The following is a 19,059-nucleotide window of genomic DNA, read 5'->3' as shown; positions in this document are numbered from 1 at the left end:
GGGAATGGGGATGGCTACCTGGAATCGGTACCGGGAATGGGCACCGGGAATGGGAGAGCGGCGGCGGGAATGGGCACCGGGAATGGGAATGGGCACCGGGAATCGGTACCGGGAGTGGCAGCGGGAATGGGCACCGGGAATGGGAATGGGCACCGGGAATCGGTACCGGGAATGGCACCGGGAATGGGGATGGGGACCGGGAATCAGTACCGGAGAGCCGGGAATGGGGAGAGCGGCGGCGGGAATGGGCACCGGGAATGGCACCGGGAATGGGATGGGGACCGGGAACCGGCACCGGGGAGCCGGGAATGGGGAGAGCGGCACCGGAAATCGGTACCGGGAATGGGGACCGGGAATGGGATGGGGACCGGGAATCGGTACCGGGGAGCCGGGAATGGGGAGAGTGGCACCGGGAATCGGTACCGGGAATGGGGACCGGGAATCGGTACCGGGGAACCGGGAATGGGGAGAGTGGCACCGGGAATCGGTACCGGGAATGTCACCGGGAATAGCACGGAGAACCAGCAACGGAGAGCCGGGAATGGGGAGAGCGGCGGTGGGAATGGGCACCGGGAATGCCACCGGGAATGGGGATGGGGACCGGGAACCGGCACCGGGGAGCCGGGAATGGGGAGAGCGGCACCGGGAATCGGTACCGGCAATGGGGACTGGGGCACTGGGAGGAGCCCCGGTCGTTACGGTCGTTACCGGGCCCCGCGCGCCGCCGGTGCCGCCCGCGGGGTGCCGGGGCCGCCTCCCGGTGCCGCCGTTACCGGGAGGGGCGGGGCCGCGCCCATGGGGGGCGGCGCCTCTCGCCGGGACCGGCGGCTCCGGGCCCCGCCGCCACCGGGAGGGCCCGGACCGGCCGCGGCCGCCGCCACGGGGTGAGCGGGGGTCGGGACTGGGAGCAACTGGGAGCAACTGGGAGGGACTGGGAGGGACTGGGGGCACCGGCGGAAGCGTTACCGGGCGCGGGGGGCACCGGGGAGCGGTACCGGAGGCGCTGGGAGCGGCGGGGATCGGTACTGGGAGCGACTGGGAGGAACTGGGAGGAACTGGGAGCGCCGGGCAGCGGCGCTGGGGGCACTGGGAGAGCCGGTAACGGGCACCGGGCGGTACCGGGGCGTTGGGGGCGCCGGTAACGGGAACTGGGAGAACTGGGAGCGGGAGCGGGGGGCGCTGGGAGAGCCGGGAATCGGTACTGGGAGCACTGGGAGCACTGGGAATCGGTACTGGGAGCACTGGGAGCACTGGGAATCGGTACTGGGAGCACTGGGAGAGCCGGGAATCGGTACTGGGAGCACTGGGAGCACTGGGAATCGGTACTGGGAGCACTGGGAGCACTGGGAATCGGTACTGGGAGCACTGGGAGTGCCGGGAATCGGTACTGGGAGCACTGGGAGCACTGGGAATCGGTACTGGGAGCACTGGGAGAGCCGGGAATCGGTACTGGGAGCACTGGGAGAGCCGGGAATCGGTACTGGGAGCACTGGGAGCACTGGGAATCGGTACTGGGAGCACTGGGAGAGCCGGGAATCGGTACTGGGAGCACTGGGAGCACTGGGAGCATTGGGATTCCCCATTTCGGGTGTTTTATCCCCATTTTTGGGTGTTTTATCCCAATTTTGGTGTGTTTTATCCCAATTTTCGTGTGTTTTATCCCAATTTTCGTGTGTTTTATCCCAATTTTCGTGTGTTTTATCCCAATTTTTGGGTCTCTCCCCTGCAGCGAGCAGCTCCCGTGCAGCTCCAGTGCAGCTCCTGTGCAGCCGGCGGGGGGGCCCAGCTGCGTCCAGCTGCAGCCCCAGGTGGGGGCACCTGGGGGGTACCTGGGGGGGCTTTGGGGGGTACCTGGGGGTACCTGGGGGTACCTGGGGGGCACCTGGGCACACCTGGGGGGGCTTTGGGGGGTACCTGGGGGTACCTGGGGGTACCTGGGCATACCTGGGGGCACCTGGGGGGCAACTGGGCACACCTGGGGGGGCTTTGGGGGGTATCTGGGGGTACCTGGGGGTACCTGGGGGGGCTTTGGGGGGTACCTGGGGGCACCTGGGCACACCTGGGCATACCTGGGGGCACCTGGGGGTACCTGGGGGGCACCTGGGGGGGCTTTGGGGGGTACCTGGGGGCACCTGGGGGTACCTGGGGGCACCTGGGGGGTACCTGGGGGGGCTTTGGGGGGTACCTGGGGGCACCTGGGCATACCTGGGAATACCTGGGGGCACCTCGGGGGTACCTGGGGGGGCTTTGGGGGGTACCTGGGGGCACCTGGGCATACCTAGGGGGTACCTGGGGGGATCTGGGGGCACCTGGGGGGTACCTGGGGGTACCTGGGCACACCTGGGCATATCTGGGGGGCACCTGGGGGCGCTTTGGGGGTACCTGGGCACACCTGGGCACACCTGGGCATATCTGGGGGGTACCTGGGGGGTACCTGGGGGGGCTTTGGGGGGTACCTGGGGGCACCTGGGCACACCTGGGAATACCTGGGGGCACCTCGGGGGTACCTGGGGGGGCTTTGGGGGTACCTGGGCACACCTGGGCACACCTGGGGGGTACCTGGGGGGGCTTTGGGGGTACCTGGGCACACCTGGGCACACCTGGGCATATCTGGGGGGTACCTGGGGGGTACCTGGGGGGATCTGGGCACACCTGGGGGCACCTGGGGGGTACCTGGGGGGGCTTTGGGGGTACCTGGGCACACCTGGGCATATCTGGGGGGTACCTGGGGGGATCTGGGGGCACCTGGGGGGGTTTTGAGGGGCACCTGGGGGGTACCGTGGGTCTCACCCTTTTTTTGGGGGGGGGGCTGGAGACCCTGCCCCCCCCTCCCCCGGAGTTTTGGGGCTCCCCCCCCTCCCCAAATCCCTGGGGAGGGGTCTCACCTCTGCCCCGCCCCCCCCTCAGGTGCTGCTGCCCGACCCCCCCGAGCAGCCGGACAGGTGAGGGGGCAAAAAAACCCCCAAAATTTTAAATTTGGGGAGGGGGTCCCGGGTGAGTTTGATGGACTGACCCCTCCCCACCCTCCCCCCCCCCCCCCCAGGGCGGGGATGGACCAGTCCGAGCGCCGCGGGACGGCCGCAGGTGGGTGGGGGAGGGGGCTTCAACTTTGACCCCCCCCCAAAATTTAAAATTAACCCCACCCTCACCCCTCCCCCACCCCGCTGTCCCCAAATTTCCCAATTTTTTTTTTTTTCTCTCTCCCCTCCCCCACACAGGACCCCCTCCCCCACCCCCGGGACCCCCTCCCCCACCCCCGGGACCCCCTCCCCCCCCGCCCGGACCGGGCGGGGGGGGAGGGGGTCCCGGAGGTGGGGGAGGGGGTCCCGGGGGGGTCCCCGACTTTGCCGCCGCCATCGCGGGGGCCAAACTCAGGAAAGCGGCCAAGGTGAGCGGCTGATTAATTAATTACCTAATTAATTAATTCATCAACAGCACGGTGGGGGGGTCGATTTTCCCCCCCCCTTCTCTCCCCCTCCCCTTTTTTAAAATTTAATTTTAATTTTATTTTTTTTTTGTGTCCCATCAGGACGAGACCACCCCGAGCTCCGCTGGGGGGGGAGGGGGGTCCGGCCCCGCCCCTCCCCCACCCCCCCAAAAATCCGACCCGCCCCCCCGGGCTGGGGGTGGGGGGTTGATGGAGGAGATGAGCGCCATGCTGGCCCGCAGGTGAGGAGGGGGCGGCGGAAATTTTGGGGGACCCCCCCCCAAAATTCCCACCCTGACCCCTCCCCTCTTTCCCCCCCCCCCCCCCCCAGGAGAAAAGCGGCGGAGGGGCCAAAAAAGGAGGATGACGTCACCAACGTCAGTACGACCCCCCCTCCCACCCAAAATAACAATTTTGGGGAAGGGTCTCTGCCTCCCCCTCCCCAAATTTTCTTTCCCCCCCCCACCCCCCAAAAAAAAAAATCCAGGAGGAGGCGGAGCCCAGCGCCGGGGCGGCGGGGCCGGGCGAGCGCGCGGACTACAACGCCCGGCATGCACCGCGGCGGGGGCCGGCGGCCGGAAACGGTGCGGGCGCGCGGGGCACGCCGGGAGCTGTAGTTTTTTTTTTTAAAAAAAACCCCAAAAAATCCTAAAAAGCTCCAAAATTGGGGCAAACCGAGAATTGGGGGGGGGGGAGGGGGGCCTGATTTTTTGGGGGGGGAGGATTTGAGGGTTCAGCCCCTCCCCCCTCTCCCCGCAGAGCCTGTCCGGAGGCCCTGGGAAAAATTCAGCTCCACCTTGCCCGGGTGAGGTTTTTTTGGGGGGGGATGGGGGAGGATTTTGGGGCGGGGGTCCCCAATTTATTACTTACCCCCCCCTCCCCAGGGTGAAATCGGCCGCTCCAGCCGCCCCCCCCGCGCCCCTCAGTGAGCTGGACCTGGAGAGGTTCAAGCGGGTACCAGATTTGGGAGGGGGCTGGGGGGAATTTGGGGTTTTGGGGAGGGGGTCTGGGGGGAATTTGAGGTTTTGGGGGGGTCTGGGGGGAATTTGGGGTTTTGCGGGGGGCTGGGGGGAGTTTGGGGTTTTGCGGGGGGCTGGGGGGAGTTTGGGGTTTTGGGTGGGGCGTCTGTGAGGAATTTGGGGTTTTGGAGGTTTTGGGGAGGGGGTCTGGGGGGAATTTGAGGTTTTGGGGGAGTCTGGGGGGAATTTGGGGTTTTGGGGATTTTGGGGAGGGGTTCTGGGGGGAATTTGGGGTTTTGGGGATTTTGGGGAGGGGTCTGGGGGGAATTTGGGGTTTTGGGGATTTTGGGAAGGGGGTCTGGGGGGAATTTGGGGTTTTGGGGATTTTGGGAAGGGGGTCTTGGGGGAATTTGGGGTTTTGGGGATTTTGGGAAGGGGGTCTGGGGGGAATTTGGGTTTTTGGGGATTTTGGGGGGGGGTCGGGGGTGTGCCCCCCCCACCTGCTGCCCCCCGCCCCAGGAGCTGCTGGAGGAGGTGCGGAAGGAGCTGCGGAAGGCGAAGGAGGAGATCATCCAAGGTGGGGGAGGGGGCTCCGCTGCAAATTTGGGGAGGGGGCGCTGACCACGCCCCTCCCCCAACCCATTTTCTGTCCTCCCCCCCCTTCCCCTCCCCCAGCCTTGGTGACGGAGCTGCGGAAGAGGAACGAGCCCTGAACGCCCCCTCCCCCCCTCAACACGGATTTTGGGGAGGGGTCGCTGCCCCCCCAAACCCCCCTCCCCCACCCCGGGCTGTGCCTTACCGGCGGGGGGGGGAGACCCCCGAGCCCCCCCCACACTGTGCCCCCCACCCCAATTTCACGCGTGGGGAGGGGGGAGGGGTTTCTCCTCCCTCCCCCCCCAGGGGGATTTTTTTTTAACCCACTTTTGGGGTTTTTCACTTTTTTTTGGTTATTTGGGGAGGGGTCTCCCCGCTCGGCACCAATAAACGGTTTTGTACTGGACCCTGGGGGATTTAAGGGGGGTCCCTGGGAGTTTTTGAGGGTCCCGGGGGGTTTTGTGCGGTCTTTGGGGGTTTTTGGGGGTCCCGGGGGGTCTTTGGGGGTCCCGGGGGCTTTCTGGGGGGTCTTTGGGGGTTTTGGGGGGGGTCCCTGGGGGCTTTTGGGGGTCCCAGGGGGCTTTGGGTGGTCTTTTGGGGGTTTTTGGGGGTCCCAGGGAGCTTTGGGCGGTCTTTTGGGGGTTTTTGGGGGTCCCAGGGGGCTTTGGGTGGTCTTTTGGGGGTTTTTGGGGGTCCCTGGGGGTTTTTGGGGGCATCCCTGGGGGTTTTTCGGGGGGTCCCTGGCGGGTTCCTGGGGGTTTTTGGGGGTCCCAGGGGGCTTTGGGCGGTCTTTTGGGGGTTTTTGGGGGTCCCAGGGAGCTTTGGGTGGTCTTTTGGGGGTTTTTGGGGGTCCCAGGGGGCTTTGGGCGGTCTTTTGGGGGTTTTTGGGGGTCCCAGGGGGCTTTGGGTGGTCTTTTGGGGGTTTTTGGGGGTCCCTGGGGGTTTTTGGTGGTCTTTGGGCGTCCCTGGGGATTTTGGGGGCCTCCCTGGGGGTTTTTCGGGGGGTCCCTGGCGGGTTCCTGGGGGTTTTTGGGGGTCCCAGGGGGCTTTGGGCGGTCTTTTGGGGGTTTTTGGGGGTCCCAGGGGGCTTTGGGCGGTCTTTTGGGGGTTTTTGGGGGTCCCTGGGGGTTTTTGGAGGGTCTTTGGGGGTCCCTGGGTGTGTCCCGGGGTGGGCGGGGCCTCAATAACCCCGCCCCCAACGCTGGGACAAGCCCCGCCCACTCCTCAGCACCTCCCCGCCAATCACAGCGCTCCTCTTCGCCTGACCACGCCCCCACAAAGCCACGCCCACAGTCCCACCCAGGCCACGCCCACCCTCCCTTAGCCCCTTCCCTTAAAGGCACAGCGCGCACAGCACACAAAGGCTTTAATGGGAGGGGGCGTGGCCTGCCGCGATGGGGGCGTGTCCAGAGCCAGAAGGGGCGTGGCCATCCCCAGCAGCATTCACAGATTGGGCGGGGGCGTGTCCTGAGGTGACCTGGGTGTGTCCAGCCCCACCCAGGGTGTGTCCATCCCCACTTTGGCCATGTCCAGCCCCACTTTGGCCGTGTCCATCCCCACTTTGGGCGTGTCCAGCCCCACCCAGGCCGTGTCCAGCCCCACTTTGGCCGTGTCCATCCCCACTTTGTGCGTGTCCAGCCCCATTTTGGGCATGTCCAGCCCCACTTTGGGCGTGTCCATCCCCATTTTGTCCGTGTCCAGCCCCACTTTGTCCGTGTCCAGCCCCACCCAGGCCATGTCCAGCCCCACTTTGGGCGTGTCCAGCCCCACTTTGGGTGTGTCCAGCCCCACTTTGGGCGTGTCCAGCCCCACTTTGGGTGTGTCCATCCCCACTTTGGGCGTGTCCAGCCCCACTTTGGGCGTGTCCAGCCCCACCCAGGGCGTGTCCAGCCCCACCCAGGGTGTGTCCAGCCCCACTTTGGGCGTGTCCAGCCCCACTTTGTGCGTGTCCAGCCCCACCCAGGGCGTGTCCAGCCCCACCCTGCGCCCCTCCCCGGGCCCGCAGCTCCTCCAGCTCGCCCTGGAGCTGCTGCAGGCCGCGCCGCAGCTCGGCCAGGCTCTGCTCCAGGTGCTCCTCGCGCCGCCGGCTCTGCCCCGCCTGCCGCAGGTACTCGAGGTAGAGGCAGAGGCCCCCGACGCCGAAGACGAGCGCCTCGCCCAGCAGCTCGGCGCCCAGCTCGGCCGCCGCCTCCTCGTTCAGCGGCTTCACCGCCGCGCCGCGGAAGCCCAGCAGCCGCATCTTGGTCCGCATCTCCACCCAGTGGTAAACTGAGGCACGGGGGAATGGGGGGGGGGGGGGTTGAGAGAGAGATCCACCGCCCCGCGGCGGAATTGGTGGATGGGGATGGGTTCAGCAGAAATCCGGGGTTCAATAATCCCAAAGCGGCACAGGATTCCAGACAAACACGGGTAGAAATTCCCACCAAATGCGGTCACAAGTCCCCCCAAATACAGCTGTAAATTCCCCCAAAATCCTATCACAAACTGCCCGAAATCCTGTCACAGATCCCCCCAAATACAGCCAAAAATTCCCCCAAAATGCTGTCACAGATCCCCCCAAAATGCAGCCGTAAATTCCCCCAAAATGCTGTCACAGATCCCCCCCAAATACAGCCGTAAATTCCCCCAAAATGCTGTCACAGATCCCCCCAAAATGCAGCCGTAAATTCCCCCAAAATGCTGTCACAGATCCCCCCCAAATACAGCCGTAAATTCCCCCAAAATGCTGTCACAGATCCCCCCAAAATGCAGCCGTAAATTCCCCCAAAATCCTGTCACAGATCCCCCCAAATACAGCCAAAAATTCCCCCAAAATGCTGTCACAGATCCCCCCAAAATACAGCCGTAAATTCACCCAAAATCCTGTCAAAGACCCTCCCCAAATCCAGCCATAAATTCCCCCAAAATGCTGTCACAGATCCCCCCAAAATGCAGCCGTAAATTCCCCCAAAATGCTGTCACAGATCCCCCCCAAATACAGCCGTAAATTCCCCCAAAATGCTGTCACAGATCCCCCCAAAATGCAGCCGTAAATTCCCCCAAAATGCTGTCACAGATCCCCCCAAAATGCAGCCGTAAATTCCCCCAAAATGCTGTCACAGATCCCCCCAAAATGCAGCCGTAAATTCCCCCAAAATGCTGTCACAGATCCCCCCAAAATACAGCCGTAAATTCACCCAAAATCCTGTCAAAGACCCTCCCCAAATCCAGCCATAAATTCCCCCAAATACAGCCATAAAGTCCCCCAAAATCCTGTCACAAACCCCCCCAAAATACAGACGTCAATTCACCCAAATGCAACCATAAATTTACCCAAAATCCTGTCACAGATCCCCCCAAATCCAGCCATAAATCCCTTCAAATACAGCCACAAAATCCTGCCACAAACTCCCCCAAATCCAGCCATAAATTCCCCCAAAATCCTCTCACAGATCCCCCCAAAATACAGCCGTAAATTCCCCCAAAATCCTGTCACAAACACCCCCAAATCCAGCCATAAATTCCCCCAAAATCCAGTCACAAATCCCCCAAAATCCAACCATAAATCCCTTCAAATACAGCCCTAAAATAGTGTCACAGATCCCCCCAATATCCAGTCAGAAATTTCCCCCAAATCCAGCCAGAAATTCCCCAAAATCCAGCCATAAATCACCCAAAATACAGCCTTAAAATCCTGTCACAGATCCCCCCCAAATGCACCCAAAAATCCTCCCCAAATCCAGCTACGCATCTCTTCCAAACCAACCCCCAGATCCCCCAAAATCCTGTCACAAATCCACCCAAATCCTGTCACAAACCCCAAAAATCCAGGCATAAATCACCCCAAATCCAGCCATAAATCCAGCCACAAATCCCCCCAAATCCAGTCACAAACCCCCGAAATCCAACCATAAATCACCCCAAATACAGCCATAAAATCCTGTCATAAACCCCCCCAAAATCCAGTCAGAAATTTCCCCCAAATCCAGCCATAAATCCCCCCAAAATCCAGCCATAAATCCCCCCAAAATCCAGCCATAAATCCCCCCAAATCCAGCCATAAATCCCCCCAAAATCCAGTCATAAATCCCCCCAAATCCAGCCATAAATCCCCCCAAAATCCAGCCATAAATCCCCCCAAATCCAGCCATAAATCCCCCCAAATCCAGTCATAAATCTCCCCAAATCCAGCCATAAATCCCCCCAAATCCAGCCCCCCTCTCCCGTTTCGGGGTCCCCCCCGTCCCCCCTGTCCCTGTCCTTCCCCAGAGCCGCCGGGGCAGAGCGAGGGCAGCAAGGAGGGGCTGGCCCAGGGGTGTCCCCCCTGCCAGGTGTCCCCAGGTGTCCCCAGGTGTCTCCCATGACCCCAGTCCCACCCAGAGCTCAGTCCAGGAGGGGCCACCACGTATCCCCAGGTGTCCCGGGGCTGTCCCGTCCCTTCCCAGGTGTCCCCAGGTGTCCCCAGGTGCCCCCATGCCCCCTGCCCCGCCCTGAGGCCGGTCCGGGAGGTGTCCCCAGGTGTCCCCTCCCTTCCCAGGTGTCCCCAGGTGCCCCCATGCCCCCTGCCCCACCCCGAGGCCGGTCCGGAGGTGTCCCGGGGCTGTCCCCAGGTGTCCCCAGGTGTCCCCTCCCTTCCCAGGTGTCCCCAGGTGTCCCCAGGTGTCCCCAGGTGTCCCCATGCCCCCTGCCCCGCCCCGAGGCCGGTCCGGGATGTGTCCCGGGCTGTCCCCAGATGTCCCCAGGTGTCCCCTCCCTTCCCAGGTGTCCCCAGGTGTCCCCAGGTGTCCCCAGGTGCCCCCATGCCCCCTGCCCCACCCCGAGGCCGGTCCGGGAGGTGTCCCCGGGCTGTCCCCAGGTGTCCCCAGGTGTCCCCAGGTGCCCCCCATGCCCCCTGCCCCACCCAGAGGCCGGTCCGGGAGGTGTCCCCGGGCTGTCCCCAGGTGTCCCCAGGTGTCCCCTCCCTTCCCAGGTGTCCCCATGCCCCCTGCCCCGCCCCGAGGCCGGTCCGGGAGGTGTCCCCAGGTGTCCCCTCCCTTCCCAGGTGTCCCCAGGTGTCCCCGGGCTGTCCCCAGATGTCCCCAGGTGCCCCCATGCCCCCTGCCCCACCCCGAGGCCGGTCCGGGAGGTGTCCCGGGGCTGTCCCCTCCCTTCCCAGGTGTCCCCAGATGTCCCCAGGTGCCCCCATGCCCCCAGTCCCGCCCTGAGGCCGGTCCGGGATGTGTCCCGGGCTGTCCCCAGGTGTCCCCGGGCTGTCCCCAGGTGTCCCCGGGCTGTCCCCAGGTGTCCCCAGGTGTCCCCAGGTGTCCCCCCTCAGGTGACACTCACGCTGGGCGGGGGGCAGGCACAGGTAGGTGCGGAAGAAGGGCGAGGCGCGCGCCCCCGCCTTGATGCGCGCGGCCAGCGGGCGGCTGAGCTGGCGCGCGCCCAGCGTCAGCAGCTTGGCCAGCGGGAACGCGCCCGCCACCATCCTGCGCGGGGGCGGCGCGGCGCCGGGAGATGACGTCACCGCCGCCCCGCCCCGCCCCCCCGCTTCGGCCCGCGGGGCGCCCCCTGGCGGACGCGCGCGGGGTGTTGGGGGGACACGCCCACTTTGAGCGGGGACACGCCCACTTTGATGGGGACACGCCCGCTTTAATTGGGACACGCCCACTTTAATTGGGACACGCCCGCTTTAATTGGGACACGCCCGCTTTAATTGGGACACGCCTATTTTGGTTGTGGACACGCCCACTTTGATGGGGACACGCCCACTTTGATGGGGACACGCCCACTTTGATGGGGACACGCCCGCTTTAATTGGGACACGCCCGCTTTGATGGGGACACGCCCACTTTGATGGGGACACGCCCACTGTGATTTGGGACACGCCCACTTTGATTTGGGACACGCCCATTTTGGTTGGGACATTGGGGGACACTGGGGGGATACTGAGACCCCCGTGGGTGGCACCGGGAGCCCCCCGGTGGCACCGAGACCCCTGTGGGTGACACCGGGACCCCGTGGGTGACACCGGGACTCCCCCGTGACACCGAGACCCCCGTGGGTGGCACCGGGACCCTGTGGGTGACACCGGGACCCTGTGGGTGACACCGAGACCCCCGTGGGTGGCACCGGGACCCCTGTGGGTGACACCGAGACCCCCGTGGGTGACACCGGGACCCCGTGGGTGACACCGGGACTCCCCCGTGACACCGAGACCCCCGTGGGTGGCACTGGGACCCCCCCCAGTGGCACCGAGACCCCCCCGGTGGCATCGAGACCGCCTGTGGGTGACGCCGGGACCCCGTGGGTGACACCGGGACCCCGTGGGTGACACCGGGACTCCCCCGGTGACACCGAGACCCCGTGGGTGGCACCGGGACCCCTGTGGGTGACACCGGGACCCCGTGGGTGACACCGGGACTCCCCCGTGACACCGAGACCCCCGTAGGTGACACCGAGACCCCCGTGGGTGGCACTGGGACCCCCCCCAGTGGCACCGAGACCCCCCAGGTGGCACCGAGACCCCGTAGGTGACACCGAGACCCCCGTGGGTGGCACTGGGACCCCCCCCCAGTGGCACCGAGACCCCCCCGGTGGCACCGAGACCCCTGTGGGTGACGCCGGGACCCCGTGGGTGACACCGGGACTCCCCCGTGACACTGAGACCCCCCCGGTGACACCGAGACCCCCGTGGGTGTCCCCGCGACCCCCCCGGTGCCCCCGGGACCCCCCGGTGCCGCCGAGGCTCCTCCCGGGGGCGGTCCCCGCCCCTGCCGCTGCCACCCGCGGGTGACAGAGCCACGCGCGGAGCCGGCACCGGCGACACGGGAGCGGCGGGGACGGGGACGGCGACACTTGGGGACACCCAGGGGTCACCCAGCAGACACCCCGCGACACCCCGGGGCCACCATGGGCCAGCGGGAGGCGACCCCCGCCCCGCCCGGCCACGTCCCGCCCGGAGCAGAGGTGAGACCCCCGCCATATCCCCGATGTCCCCCGATGTCCCCCGATGTCCCCCCGGTGTCCCGCTGTCCCCCTGATGTCCTCCGATGTCCCTCATTGTCCCTCGATGTGTCTCGATGTCCCTCGATGTCCCCTGATGTGCCTCATTGTCCCCCGATGTCCCCCATTGTCCCCAAATATCCCTTGATGTCCCTCGATGTCCCGTCCCCGCTGTCCCCAATGTCCCCCCCGTCCCCAATGTCCCCACTGTCCCCAATGTCCCCACTGTCCCCTCGCTGTCCCCACTGTCCCCACTGTCCCCACTGTCCCCTCGCTGTCCCCACTGTCCCCACTGTCCCCAATGTCCCCACTGTCCCCGCTGTCCCCGCTGTCCCCACTGTCCCCAATGTCCCCTCGCTGTCCCCACTGTCCCCAATGTCCCCTCGCTGTCCCCAATGTCCCCGCTGTCCCCAATGTCCCCTCGCTGTCCCCTCCCTGTCCCCACTGTCCCCTCCCTGTCCCCACTGTCCCCACTGTCCCCAATGTCCCCTCGCTGTCCGCACTGTCCCCACTGTCCCCAATGTCCCCACTGTCCCCACTGTCCCCAATGTCCCCGCTGTCCCCAATGTCCCCTCGCTGTCCCCACTGTCCCCACTGTCCCCTCGCTGTCCCCACTGTCCCCACTGTCCCCAATGTCCCCACTGTCCCCACTGTCCCCAATGTCCCCACTGTCCCCTCGCTGTCCCCAATGTCCCCGCTGTCCCCAATGTCCCCTCGCTGTCCCCAATGTCCCCACTGTCCCCACTGTCCCCACTGTCCCCACTGTCCCCAATGTCCCCACTGTCCCCTCGCTGTCCCCAATGTCCCCGCTGTCCCCGCTGTCCCCACTGTCCCCACTGTCCCCAATGTCCCCTCGCTGTCCCCAATGTCCCTGCTGTCCCCACTGTCCCCACTGTCCCCTCGCTGTCCCCAATGTCCCCACTGTCCCCACTGTCCCCACTGTCCCCTCGCTGTCCCCACTGTCCCCACTGTCCCCAATGTCCCCTCGCTGTCCCCACTGTCCCCTCGCTGTCCCCAATGTCCCCAATGTCCCCAATGTCCCCTCGCTGTCCCCACTGTCCCCAATGTCCCCTCGCTGTCCCCACTGTCCCCAATGTCCCCTCGCTGTCCCCAATGTCCCCGCTGTCCCCAGGAGCGCTCCGCCCGCGCCACCGTGGTCGCCTGGCGCCAGTACCGCCAGGCCTGCGAGCTGCACCTGCGCCTGGCCCCGCCCGCCCCAGGTGAGCGGCCGCACCTGCCCGGGGCCACCCCGAGGCTGGGGACACCCTGGGGACACCTTGGGGACAGCCCAGGTGACACCGCCACCCTCCCGCCAGGACCCGTCTGCAACCGCAGCTTCGACCTGTACGCGTGCTGGGGGGACGCTGTCCCCAACAGCACCGCCACCGTCCCCTGCCCCTGGTACCTGCCCTGGTACCACCGAGGTGAGGCCACCTGGGCAGCTGGGACACCTGGGAGGGATGGGGACACCTGGGAGGGTGGGACACCTGGGAGGGATGGGGACACCTGGGAGGGTGGGGACACCTGGGAGGGTGGGACACCTGGGAGGGTGGGGACGCCTGGGTGGGGACACCTGGGAGGGTGGGGACACCTGTCAGGGATGGGGACACCTGGGAGGGTGGGGACACCTGGGAGGGTGGGACACCTGGGAGGGATGGGGACACCTGGGAGGGTGGGACACCTGGGAGGGTGGGGACACCTGGGAGGGATGGGGACACCTGAGCAGGGATGGGGACACCTGGGAGGGTGGGGACACCTGGGCAGGGATGGGGACACCTGGGTGGGGACACCTGGGAGGGATGGGGACACCTGTCAGGGATGGGGACACCTGGGAGGGTGGGACACCTGGGAGGGATGGGGACACCTGGGAGGGTGGGGACACCTGGGAGGGTGGGGACACCTGGGGGGGTGGGGACACCTGGGAAGGGATGGGGACACCTGGGAGGGTGGGGACACCTGGGAGGGATGGAGACACCTGGCAGGGATGGGGACACCTGGGAAGGGATGGGGACACCCGGGAGGGATGGGGACACCTGGGAAAAGATGGGGACACCTGGGAGGGATGGGTACACCTGGGGGGGTGGGGACACCTGGGAGGGCAGGGACACCTGGGAGGGTGGGGACACCTGGGTGGGGACACCCGGGAGGGCAGGGACACCTGGCAGGGATGGGGACACCTGGGAGGGATGGGGACACCTGGGAGGGTGGGGACACCTGGGAAGAGATGGGGACACCCGGGAGGGATGGGGACACCTGGGAGGGATGGGGACATTGGGGACAGTGAGGGGACATCGGGGATGGCCGGGAAGGGACAGGGAGGGGACACCGGGGCCAGCGAGGGGACACTGGGGGCAGCCGGAGGGGACACCGGGGACAGCCAGGGGACACCGGGGACAGCCGGAGGTGCCACAGTGCAGGGCGGGGTGGTGGCGCGGCGCTGCGGCCCCGACGGGCGCTGGGAGAGCGACGAGAGCGGCCGGACCTGGCAGGACAATTCCCAGTGCGAGGACCTGGCGGAGACGGAGCCGCTGCAGGTGGGACAGGGGGGACAGCGAGGGGACAGAGGGGACAGAGGGGACAGGGAGGGGACAGAGGGGACAGGGAGGGGACAGAGGGGACAGAGGGGACAGGGAGGGGACAGAGGGGACAGGGAGGGGACAGAGGGGACAGAGGGGACAGAGGGGACAGGGAGGGGACAGAGGGGACAGAGGGGGGAGAGAGAGGGGACAGCGAGGGGACAGCGAGGGGACAGAGGGGACAGAGGGGACAGAGAGGGGACAGCGAGGGGACAGGGAGGGGACAGGGAGGGGACAGCGGGAGGGGACAGAGGGGACAGGGAGGGGACAGAGGGGACAGGGAGGGGACAGAGGGGGGAGAGAGGGGGGACAGCGAGGGGACAGAGGGGGGAGAGAGGGGGGACAGCGAGGGGACAGAGGGGACAGGGAGGGGACAGAGGGGACAGGGAGGGGACAGGGAGGGGACAGCGGGAGGGGACAGGGAGGGGACAGCGGGAGGGGACAGGGAGGGGACAGAGGGGGGAGAGAGAGGGGACAGGGACGCTGCATGGGACAGCGGGGGTGACACGGTTCGGTGACACGGCGGGGTGACACGGCGGGGTGACACCGCGTGGTGCCACGCGCCCGTGGCTGTCACACGCCGTGCCCCGCGCGTGTCACCCGCAGCGCAGCGTGACACCGGCGGTGACACCGGGTGGTGGCACCGGGTGGCGCCGGTGCCACGCGCTGTGCCCCGTGTGTGTCACCGCCGCTGTCGCGCTGTGCCCCGTGTCCCGTGTCCCCCGCCGTGTCCCTGATGTCCCCTGCTGTCCCCGTGCCGTGCCGTGTCCCCGTGTCACCCTCTCCCCCTGTCCCCGTGTCCCGCTGCCACCCTGTCCCTCTGTCCCCGTGTCCCTGTGTCCCCATGTCCACTCTGTCCCCGTGTCCCGCTGCCACCCTGTCCTCCTGTCCCTCTGTCCCCGTGTCCTTGTTTCCCCCGTGTCACCCGTGTCACCTGTCCCATGTGTCCTGTGTCCCGTGTCCCCATGTCCGTGTCCATGTCACGTGTGTCCGTGTCTGTGTTTGTGTCACGCATGTTCGTGTCCGTGTCACGCCTGTCCGTGTCCATGTCCCATGTCACCCGTGTCCCCTGTCCCGTGTCCCATGTCACCCGCGTCACACGTGTCCGCGTGCTGCGTGCCGGCGCGCAGCGGCAGCTGTGGCTGCTGGAGCAGTTCCGCCGGCTCTACACCGTGGGTTATTCGCTGTCGCTCGTGGCGCTGCTGGCGGCGCTGCTGCTGCTGCTGCTGCTCAGGTGAGCGCCGCACCTGGGACACCTGGGACAGGTGGGGATGTCACACCTGGGGACACCTGAGGACAGCTGGGACACACCTGGGACACCTGGGACACACCTGGGGACACCTGGGGACACCTGGGGGATGTCACACCTGGGGACACCTGAGGACAGCTAGGACACACCTGGGACACCTGGGACACACCTGGGGACACCTGGGGACACCTGGGGGATGTCACACCTGGGGACACCTGAGGACAGCTAGGACACACCTGGGACACCTGGGACACACCTGGGGACACCTGGGGACACCTGGGGGATGTCACACCTGGGGACACCTGAGGACAGCTGGGACACACCTGGGACACCTGGGACACACCTGGGGACACCTGCGGACACCTGGGGGATGTCACACCTGGGGACACCTGAGGACAGCTAGGACACACCTGGGACACCTGGGACACACCTGGGGACACCTGGGGACAGCTGGGGGATGTCACACCTGGGGACACCTGTGGACCACTGGGGACACACCTGGGGGATGTCACACCTGGGGACAGCTGGGGACATGGGGGGACACACCTGGGACACACCTGGGGACACACCTGGGGATGTCACACCTGGGGACACCTGTGGACCACTGGGGACACACCTGGGGGATGTCACATCTGGGGATGTCACACCTGGGACACACCTGGGACAGCTGGGGACACCTGGGGGTTGTCACGCCTGTGGAACGCCACACCACGGCGGTGTCCCCACATCACGCGTGTCCCGCGTGTCCCGCAGGCGCCTGCGCTGCACGCGGAACCTGCTCCACGCCAACCTGTTTGCGTCGTTCGCGCTGCGCGCCGGCGCCGTCCTGGCCCGCGACGCGCTGCTGCCCCGCGGCCACGGCCACGGCCACCCCCTGCTGCTGCTGCGCCGCCAGGTGCGCCGCGACACACGTGGGGACACGCGGGGACACGCGTGGGGACGGGGGGACACGAGGGGATGAGGGGGGACGCGTGTGGGGACACGCGTGGGACAGGGGGGACACGCGGTGGGGACGGGGGACACGCATGGGGGCAGCCACAGGGTGGGGGGACGCGCGTGGGACAGGAGGGACACGCGTGGTGGCAGGGGGAGACGCGTGGGGACAGGGGGACATGCGTGGGGGTGGCCACAGGGCGGGGGGACACCCGTGGGACATGATGGACACATGTGGGACGGGGGGACATGCGAGAGGACGGCCGAGGGGCAGGGGGACACATGCGGGGATGGGGGAACACGTGTGGGACACGGGGACACGCGTGGGGGCACACGTGGGGGCGGGGGGACACGTGTGGGGACAGACGGGGGACACGCGTGGGGCCCCGGGGGACACTCGTGGCGGGAGGGGACACGCGTGGAGCCCCGGGGGTCACGCTTGGGGCCCCGCGGGACACGCGTGCGGGCGCAGGCGGGCCCCGCGTGCCGCGTGGCGCAGAGCGTGGCGCAGTACTGCGTGGGCGCCAACTACGCGTGGGCCACGGCCGAGGGGCTGTTCCTGCTGCGGCTGCTGCGCGCGCGGCCCGCGCGGCGCCGCCTGCCCGCCTTCCTGCTGCTGGGCTGGGGTGAGACACGCCACGGTCATGTGTGTCACCGTGTCACGTGTGTCATTGTCACTGTGTCACATCCACCCGTGTCACTGTGGTACCTGTGTCACCCGTGCCTGCTCGCCTTCCTGCTGCTGGGCTGGGGTGAGACACGCGTGTCACCGTGTCACGTATGCTGTTGTCACACGTGTCACCCGTGTCATCCATTTCACCATGTCACTGCCACCCGTGTCACCCTGTCACCCGTGTCACCCTGTCACCCGTGTCACCCCCTGTGTCCCCCCTCCAGGTGTCCCCGTGCTCTTCGTGGTGCCCTGGGTGGTTCTGCGGCACCTGTACGACAACGAGGGGTGAGGCCACCGCCGGTGCCACCTGTCCCCAGTGTCCCCAGTGTCCCTCACCTGTCCCACCTGTCCCCAATGTTCTACCTGTCTCACCTGTCCCCAGTGTCCCCCATGTCCCCAATGTCCCTCACCTGTCCCTCAGGTGCTGGGAGCGCAATGACAAGGTGCAGGTGTGGTGGCTGATCCGCTGTCCCATCCTGGCGGCCGTGGTGGTGGGTGACATTGCGGGGGGGTGCCAGGTGTCCCCGCGGGTGTCCCCGCGGGTGTCCCCTCGGGTGTCACCTCGGGTGTCCCCTCCCCTCGGCCCAGGTGAACTTCGTGGTGTTCGTGCGCATCCTCCGCATCCTGGTGGCCAAGGTGCGCGCCCGGCAGGTGGCCCGCGGGGACGCGCGGCTCAGGTGGGGACACCTGGCACGGGTGGGGACATCGGGGGGGACACCTGGAGCGGGTGGGGACACCTGGAGCAGGTGGGGACATTGGGGGGGACACCTGGAGTGGGTGGGGACACCTGGCTCAAGTGTGTCCCTGTGCCCGGGGGTGTCCCCAAATCCCCCTGGGCGTGTCCCCAGGTGTGTCCCCTTACTCGGGGTGGTCCCCACGTGTCCCCGCGTGTCCCAGCCGTGTCGCCACGTGTCCCCACATGTTCCCATGTGTCCCATGCGTGTCCCGGCAGGCTGGCGCGCTCCACGCTGACGCTGATCCCGCTGCTGGGGGTGCACGAGGTGATTTTCGCCCTGGCCGGGGAGGGCGAGGCCGGCGCGGGGAAACTGAGGCAGGCGCGGCTCTGCCTGCACCTGCTGCTCACCTCGGTGCAGGTGAGGCCCACGCGGGACACGGGACACAGGGGACACGGGAGACACGTGGGACACAGGGACACCGGGACATGGGGGACACACGGGACACACAGGACACGGGGGACAACAGGACACGGGACACAGGACATGTGGGACACGGGACACGGTGGACACAGGACACGTGGGACACATGGGACACGGGGGACATGGGACACACGGGACACAGGGGATATGTGGGACACGTGGGACATGGGGACACACAGGACACACAGGACACGCAGGGACACGGGGAACATGCAGGACACGGGGGACACACGGGACATGGGACATGCAGGACACAGGAGACATGGGGGACACGCAGGACACGGGACATGTGGGACACACGGGACATGTGGGACATGCGGGACATGCCGGACACGTGGGACACGACTGGGACACGCAGGGACACGCGTGACCCCAAGCCCACCTGAAACTGTCCCCCAGGGGCTGGTGGTCAGCGTCCTGTACTGCTTCGCCAACAAGGAGGTGCGTGTGCGGCGGGGCCAGGGGTCTGTCCGACACGGGACACGCGTGGCGCGGGACACACGTGGCGCGGGACACGCGTGACACCCC

The 19,059-nt window shown here is 66.6% G+C and overlaps 2 protein-coding genes and 2 long non-coding RNA genes across 4 annotated transcripts; 3 read left to right on the top strand and 1 right to left on the bottom strand.

Annotated features, from left to right (window-relative positions):
• Positions 1 to 1,624: 1,624 nt before the first annotated feature.
• On the top strand, positions 1,625 to 3,055 carry LOC144247705 (uncharacterized). Its single transcript, XR_013341275.1, has 3 exons — positions 1,625 to 1,808; positions 2,908 to 2,942; positions 3,044 to 3,055. It is a non-coding gene; the product is annotated as an uncharacterized LOC144247705 (long non-coding RNA).
• Positions 3,056 to 4,306: 1,251 nt separating this feature from the next.
• LOC144247704 (uncharacterized) lies at positions 4,307 to 5,139 on the top strand. The gene is made up of 3 exons (XR_013341274.1): positions 4,307 to 4,381; positions 4,906 to 4,963; positions 5,062 to 5,139. It is a non-coding gene; the product is annotated as an uncharacterized LOC144247704 (long non-coding RNA).
• Positions 5,140 to 6,329: 1,190 nt separating this feature from the next.
• OPA3 (outer mitochondrial membrane lipid metabolism regulator OPA3) lies at positions 6,330 to 10,435 on the bottom strand. Its single transcript, XM_021545650.2, has 2 exons — positions 10,285 to 10,435; positions 6,330 to 7,248 (listed from the first exon to the last, which is right to left on the bottom strand). The coding sequence occupies exons 1-2, from the start codon at positions 10,424 to 10,426 to the stop codon at positions 6,347 to 6,349; spliced, it is 1,044 nt and encodes a 347-aa protein (XP_021401325.2). The 5' UTR covers positions 10,427 to 10,435; the 3' UTR covers positions 6,330 to 6,346.
• A 1,415-nt stretch (positions 10,436 to 11,850) lies between these two features.
• On the top strand, positions 11,851 to 19,053 carry GIPR (gastric inhibitory polypeptide receptor). The gene is made up of 12 exons (XM_077789117.1): positions 11,851 to 11,907; positions 13,076 to 13,163; positions 13,260 to 13,367; positions 14,356 to 14,477; positions 15,650 to 15,753; positions 16,522 to 16,663; positions 17,174 to 17,327; positions 17,599 to 17,659; positions 17,796 to 17,865; positions 17,963 to 18,051; positions 18,327 to 18,468; positions 18,931 to 19,053. Exons 1-12 carry the CDS (start codon positions 11,851 to 11,853, stop codon positions 19,051 to 19,053), a joined length of 1,260 nt encoding a protein of 419 aa, XP_077645243.1.
• The last annotated feature ends 6 nt before the right edge of the window (positions 19,054 to 19,059 follow it).

The sequence above is a fragment of the Lonchura striata genome, chromosome 31 (genome assembly GCF_046129695.1).
Source record: "Lonchura striata isolate bLonStr1 chromosome 31, bLonStr1.mat, whole genome shotgun sequence".
Classification (NCBI taxonomy): Eukaryota; Metazoa; Chordata; class Aves; order Passeriformes; family Estrildidae; genus Lonchura; species Lonchura striata.
The sequence above is the reverse complement of the archived record's forward strand: the minus strand, read 5'-3'. Positions and strand labels throughout refer to the sequence as shown.

Excerpts from the sequence above, each read along its gene's own strand:
- GIPR (XM_077789117.1), top strand. The coding sequence starts at position 11,851 with ATGGGCCAGCGGGAGGCGACCCCCGCCCCGCCCGGCCACGTCCCGCCC. Across the intron at positions 17,660-17,795 it reads CACCTGTACGACAACGAGGG|GTGCTGGGAGCGCAATGACA; the intron begins GTGAGGCCACCG and ends CCTGTCCCTCAG. Across the intron at positions 18,052-18,326 it reads CGCGGGGACGCGCGGCTCAG|GCTGGCGCGCTCCACGCTGA; the intron begins GTGGGGACACCT and ends GTGTCCCGGCAG.
- OPA3 (XM_021545650.2), bottom strand. The coding sequence starts at position 10,426 with ATGGTGGCGGGCGCGTTCCCGCTGGCCAAGCTGCTGACGCTGGGCGCG. Across the intron at positions 7,249-10,284 it reads GTGCCTGCCCCCCGCCCAGC|TTTACCACTGGGTGGAGATG; the intron begins GTGAGTGTCACC and ends CCCGTGCCTCAG.